Genomic DNA, 5973 nt, shown 5'->3' on the forward strand with positions numbered 1-5973 from the left:
TTTTTTTTTAAGGAACTCAAAGCGCTTTGACACTATTTCCACATTCACCCACTCACACACATACTGATGGCGGGAGCTGCCATGCACGGCGCTAACCACGGCCCATCAGGAGCAAGGGTGAAGTGTCTTGCTCAAGGACACAACGGACGTGACTAGGATGGTAGAATGTGGGGATTGGACCAGTAAACCCTCAGATTGCTGGCACGGCCACTCTCCCAACTTCGCCACGCCGTCCCCAGATGGACAGATAGTACTTTATTGATTCCTTCAGGAGAGTTCCCTCAGGAAAATTAAAATTCCAGCAGCAGTGTATGTGTAAAAAGTAAATAATGGGTGTATAAATGGAAACAAAATAGAAAAATATTACAATAAGAATAAAAAGCAACAATGAGAATAAAAATATAACACTAAAATAATAATATAACAAGAGAAACTAGGCAGTAGTGACCATGTTATTGTTTTGCATCCCCTGTCATCCTACTACCCTCCCTTAGTCGCCAGGATTTCATTAAAAAAACAGTGGTAGAATTTACAGTGAAACTAAAATTTGAAAACCATGGCAAATTCCTAAAGATACTATTTTAAGTGCACATATATTATAATAATAATAAACTGTGTTGCGGGGGTTGTGAATTATGGTGAAATTATTTGATTTCACGAGTTCAAGTCAGCTCATATGAAACTTTTGGACAATTTCTCACAGGTTTGCTTTTCAAAATGTGCACCAAACACGTCTCATGGGGATAAATATCACCACACACACAACAAATGAGGACAAAAGGTTGCAGGAAAACATTCTTGAATAATATTTTCATTCGTTTTATTTGGAAATATAGTATGATACACAATTGTTTGGGGGTATAACAAGCAGGGGATTCGATGCGTTGACCCTGACCAGCTTTTCGCCCTGACGCTACATGAAATATCTTTTATTTGATGTCTTTATTTCAATATTCAGGCGGCACCAGCCATGGAAGTACAAAGCACAAGAAATGAGCGCGGTGTGCTCGTGTCGCATGTTTCCACCTGTGTGTGTGTGTGTGTGTGTGTGTGTGTGTGTGTGTGTGTGTGTGTGTGTGTGTGTGTGTGTGTGTGTGTGTGTGTGTGTGTGTGTGTGTGTGTGTGTGTGTGTGTGTGTGGGTGTGTGTGTGGGTGTTGTTTGGGCATGTATGGACGAGCTTATGTCTGGTTTGGCCTGCAGTATATTGACTAAAAAAAGTACACCTAAGGTTAATAGGGCAATTGTGGGTTTGGGTATTGTCAAAAAAGATTGAAAAAGTTAACCTGCTTGTTATAACAATCTGTGACATGAAAAGGTACAAAATAAATACACACACACACACACACACACACACGCACAATAAAACATGAAACAATCTCATTTGCTCCGACACGTCATTTGGTCGCATCCAATGTTTGCAAGGATTCACTTATTAACGTGATTTGACAACATTTTTTGATAACAAAATACAATATTTCAGTCAGTTTTTAAAAAAAAAAAGCGTGAATCACAATATTGCGTATACGGTGGTGGCTTGTCTTCTCACACAAAAAAGAGCCTGAATAGTACAATAAAAAGTCCATTGAAGCAAAGTCTCCATTCAAGCTGGCCATTTAGGTGTCTGAGAACTTGAAATTAACCACGCTTGTCTTTTAGTGCTCCTGTGGCGGCCATTGTGGTGCAGCAGCAGCAACAACAACAACAACAACAACAACAGTCCCATGTCTGACCTGCACCAGGCATTAGAGCAGAGGGTTGGATGTGTAGTATTGCAATCGGTCTCTGTTCAGCTTCTTCTCCTTCATGCGACGGTTCTGGAACCAGATCTTCACTTGGCGGTCGGTGAGGTTGAGCATCCGCGACAACTGCAGACGTTTCTCCTTGTTGATGTAGACGCTGAAGAAGAATTCTCTCTCCAGTTCTCTGATTTGATATTTGGAGTACGGACATCTTTTCTTGCGGGTCCTCTGTCCGTCTGCAGGGACGAGGAACACGGTCAGCCCAAAATGTGACATATTGTGTTTTGTAATGAGTAGTTATTTCATAATGGCACAGTTGGCTTTGACATTTTCTTCACTCGCATTACTATGAAAAAAGGTGATTGATTTGAAAGACCTAAATGGCACATGCAAAGTAAAAGTAAGAAATAGTAACATGCAGAATTAAGAGCTATAAACATTACTTTGTTTACATTTATTTTCATTTATAATTAGAGAGAAATTACTTCCATGTTGTTGATATTTGTCATTTTTTACCTTTTGTCAATTTACCTTGAAAATAGGTGTTTTATCTAAAACATGTAAATGGCACATGCAAAGTAAATGTAAGAAATAGTATCATGCACATACATGCTCTGCTGTAAGAGCTATAAAAATGACTTTGTTTATAGAATGACAGAGAAAATTATTCCAGGCTGTTGATATTTGTCATTTTTTACCTTTTGTCAACTTATCATTGAAAATAGGTGTTTTATATAAAACACGTAAATGGCACATGCAAAGTAAATGGACGATGCACAAAAACTATAGTGTGACCTGACATTCAAAGGTACAAAAATGTGTTCATTTACATTTATTTGAATTTACAATTCAAAGAAAAAGTACTTTACGGTTAACGGTAGCTTTTTTTTTAAAAAAAAACAACGATGGTTAGCTTTGACCATTTTCTCAATTTATCATACAATGAAAAAAGTTACACGGTCTGTATTTATGTAGTGCTTTTACTACAACCGCACGATACCCAATGTGCTTTACATTGTGCGTCACATTCACGCGTTTACCATTAAAACAACAATTGCAAATAAGTTAAGAAATAGTAACAGTGTGCCCTGCCTTAAAAGCATTAAAAATTATTTTATTTACATGTATGTTAATTTAGAATATTTAATATTAAATTACTTTGGTCATCTTTTATCAACTTGACATAAAAAAAGGAGTTTTATCTAAAAAAAAAAACTTAAACGCAAAGTAAATGTGAGGTAATATAGTAACATGCACAATAACCTGACATTCAGAGCTAGAAATTATTTGTATTAACAAATTCATTACAAATGATTAGTAGTTTAATAACAATTATTTGGCTTTGACCTTTAATCAGAAAAGGTAAATGGCACCTGCAAAGTAAATTCAAGATATTGTTGCATGCTCAGAAAGTAGTGTGTAAAAAGACTATATGTAAATGAATTTCCATTTAGAATTGAAGGAAAACTAACTTTGAGGGCCAAATTCAATAGCAGGCAAGAGTGGTTTATAAGAAAGTTGGGAGAGGGGAGGGTGGTCCGAGAGCCCTCTATAAACATTATAAGCTTATAAAAGAGCAAATAAAATGTTTAAGAGCAGCTGAAGATGACAAAGTTGCTGTCATAATAAGCAAGGTGGCGACTTGCAGGCATGCAATACTCACTGCTGCTGCCGCTGCTGCACGATTTCTCTTCATTGTTGCCGGAAGACAGCTCGGGGCTGCTCGTGTCCTCCCGGGGATCCTTGGCTTCGGAGTCCCGGCACGACGCCGCCTCCTGCGCGGCCGAGCCGGGCTGCTTGCTCGGCGTTTTGTCGCCGGCGTAGCCGTGCGCGGCGGCGGGGCTCTCCGACGCGGCGCCGTACGCCGTCTCGTAAAACTGGTCGAAGGCTTGCGGCAGGACGCCGTTGCGACCCACGTTGCCGTAGAAATTGGAGGAGCCGGCGGCGGCGGCGTGGTGGTGGTGGTGATGGTGGTGGTACGCGCCAGGCGGGGCGCCTTTGCCGAACATGTCGGCGGTCTGCGCCGAGAGACAGTCCCGGTGCACCATGTCCTCCGCGCCCGGGTAGCACTGCGACAAATTGCCCCGGTGCGGCCATTTGCTTGACGCGTCTATGGCCGCGTACTCCCTGAACGTCACCTCCCTGACAGGCTGGACCTGCGGGAGGTTCGACGAGTACGAGTACGTCACCGGCCGGGCGGACGGACTCTGGGATAAAAAGGAAGGCAGCGCGGAGAAATCGGTGCCCGCCGACACGTAGTAGGTGCAGCTGGGGAGGTACATGTTCGAGCCCACCGGGACCCTCTCGTCGAAATCCATCACGGCGGTCGTGCCTCGGTGCGTGGCGGCTCGATCACGGCTCCGGTTGCTCTACAGCCGCCGGGAGCATGGCTCTGCAGCGCCGCGCGTCTTCGCCTCTTGGAAGCAAGTCCGCCAGGCAGACATTTGGAGACGTAAAGCTGACGTGGGAGAGCCATCTCCATCCACTCCACGGAGGCGGGGGTCACGTGACCACGCGGCAGAAATTGACAGATTTTCAACGAGTGTGTGTGTGTGTGTGTGTGCGCGCGCGCGCGTGCGCGTCATGGGCTTGACATTGGTAGTTTATCGCCATGTTGGACTCGGAATGAATTCCTTGAAATTGCAACCGCGCCATCACTCAATCAGGATTTTGTGGAGATCACACAATTTACACCACATTGTCACTCATTCATTCCACGTAATATTTCACTTTTTTTTTTTGCAATGGAAGAACATTAAAGTCTGCTTTTTGTCATCAGCGTTTGCTGCGTTTTTGGGCGCGTCTTCTTATCAGGGTCATGTTCAAAATAGCGGCTGATGTTTCAAGTGAAGGTGAAAATAGAAAGGGGGAGAAGAAGTAAAAAAAAAAAAAAAGTGTCCACTTATATTTAATATAGGAAACGCGCGCGGTGTATTTCTGGACATGTTTGTCTTCATCGTAACACGCAGGAATAAACCGCTCCATTTCTCGCAGCACGCTCCACTTTTACGCACGCTTTTGCTGGAAATATTTCCCCAAATATATCAAAAAACGGCTCCCATATGTTTTTGTAGTTTTCCTTTCCGAGTCCGTAAAAGGAAAAAAAAAAGGTTGCAGAAATTTTAGGGTGATCTTTTTAAAGGCATGCGTAATTTAATACAGGACTTTTTAATGGAGGCGTTTGTATAGCATTTCTGCGCCCCGGCGGGCCACCGTGGAGCTCGTCGTGCAGGCGCGGCTGCAACCTGACGCTAATATGCGATAAATGAGCTCGGATTGACATTTGGGCTCCTGGTGGCACATGAGAAACCCAAGCCTGAAATATTTGGTGCGCTCTCGCCACCGGCGTGGCCTGGGCTGCGGATCTGATTTGATTTGGATCGATTGCAAGAAAGGAGAGAGAGGAACAAACAAAAACACATCTTTTGGAAACCAAACACGCTCCGCCTCTCTCAGTCGGTCCAGACTAATTCTACGAGGTGTGCGGAGGCTTTTAAGCTCTAATTGCGCACAGGAAAAGCCCAGACCTGCGTTTTTTTTTTATAGCCCCTACAGCCAGACAGACACCACAAAACTTGCCAAGCGTGATAGGAAGTCGCCACCTCCGCTTGAGGAGCCCGACAACGGTAAGATGGACTTGCAACAAACACTGCAGACTTCACTCGGACTGTTTCTTTTGGATGGGCCGCACTAACTACAGTCTCCTTGAAAATGGGTCAACCTTGAAGGATCGCATCATTCTTGGCAGATTTGTTTTGGGCTTTTGGCAAGCGGAGGGCAGTCTGGCACCGGGAGAGCGACTCAAAGCCAAAGCTTTGTCTGAACGGTCGACTTCAAGTTCGGGGGAGGGCGAATCGGCACAAAGAGCAGAAGGGCCCTGCTCTGTGCCCCGGATGGAGTTCCTTTAATGGCTTTTACGCACGCTTTGGGTCATGAGATTGCACTAACAAAGTCAGCCCTGCAACTTCAGAGAAAAATGTGAAATATGCTCACGTCGTGGAGGTCAACTCCAACTTTTAAAGTTGGGGTTTAGTCTAAAAACGACGGCTTTTTACTATTTTCACAGTGGGTTCAAAATAAGGGACGACTTTTAACACCCGAGTTCAGCTTCAAGTCTAATAAACATATTTGTTTCATAAGACTTCCAAAAGTGCACACTAGGGGAATATTTTAATGTCAACATATGAGTGAGAACTTATTATCAGTAAATTGGAATGAACAGGTTCTGCTTCT

General features: G+C 43.6%; 1 protein-coding gene across 1 annotated transcript; it reads right to left on the reverse strand.

The window, feature by feature from the left end:
• Positions 1–847: 847 nt before the first annotated feature.
• On the reverse strand, positions 848–4212 carry LOC133635551 (homeobox protein Hox-A11a-like). The gene is made up of 2 exons (XM_062028758.1): positions 3404–4212; positions 848–1976 (listed from the first exon to the last, which is right to left on the reverse strand). Exons 1-2 carry the CDS (start codon positions 4056–4058, stop codon positions 1744–1746), a joined length of 888 nt encoding a protein of 295 aa, XP_061884742.1. The 5' UTR covers positions 4059–4212; the 3' UTR covers positions 848–1743.
• Between the last annotated feature and the right edge of the window lie 1761 nt (positions 4213–5973).

The sequence above is a fragment of the Entelurus aequoreus genome, linkage group LG20, assembly GCF_033978785.1.
Source record: "Entelurus aequoreus isolate RoL-2023_Sb linkage group LG20, RoL_Eaeq_v1.1, whole genome shotgun sequence".
Lineage (NCBI taxonomy): Eukaryota > Metazoa > Chordata > Actinopteri > Syngnathiformes > Syngnathidae > Entelurus > Entelurus aequoreus.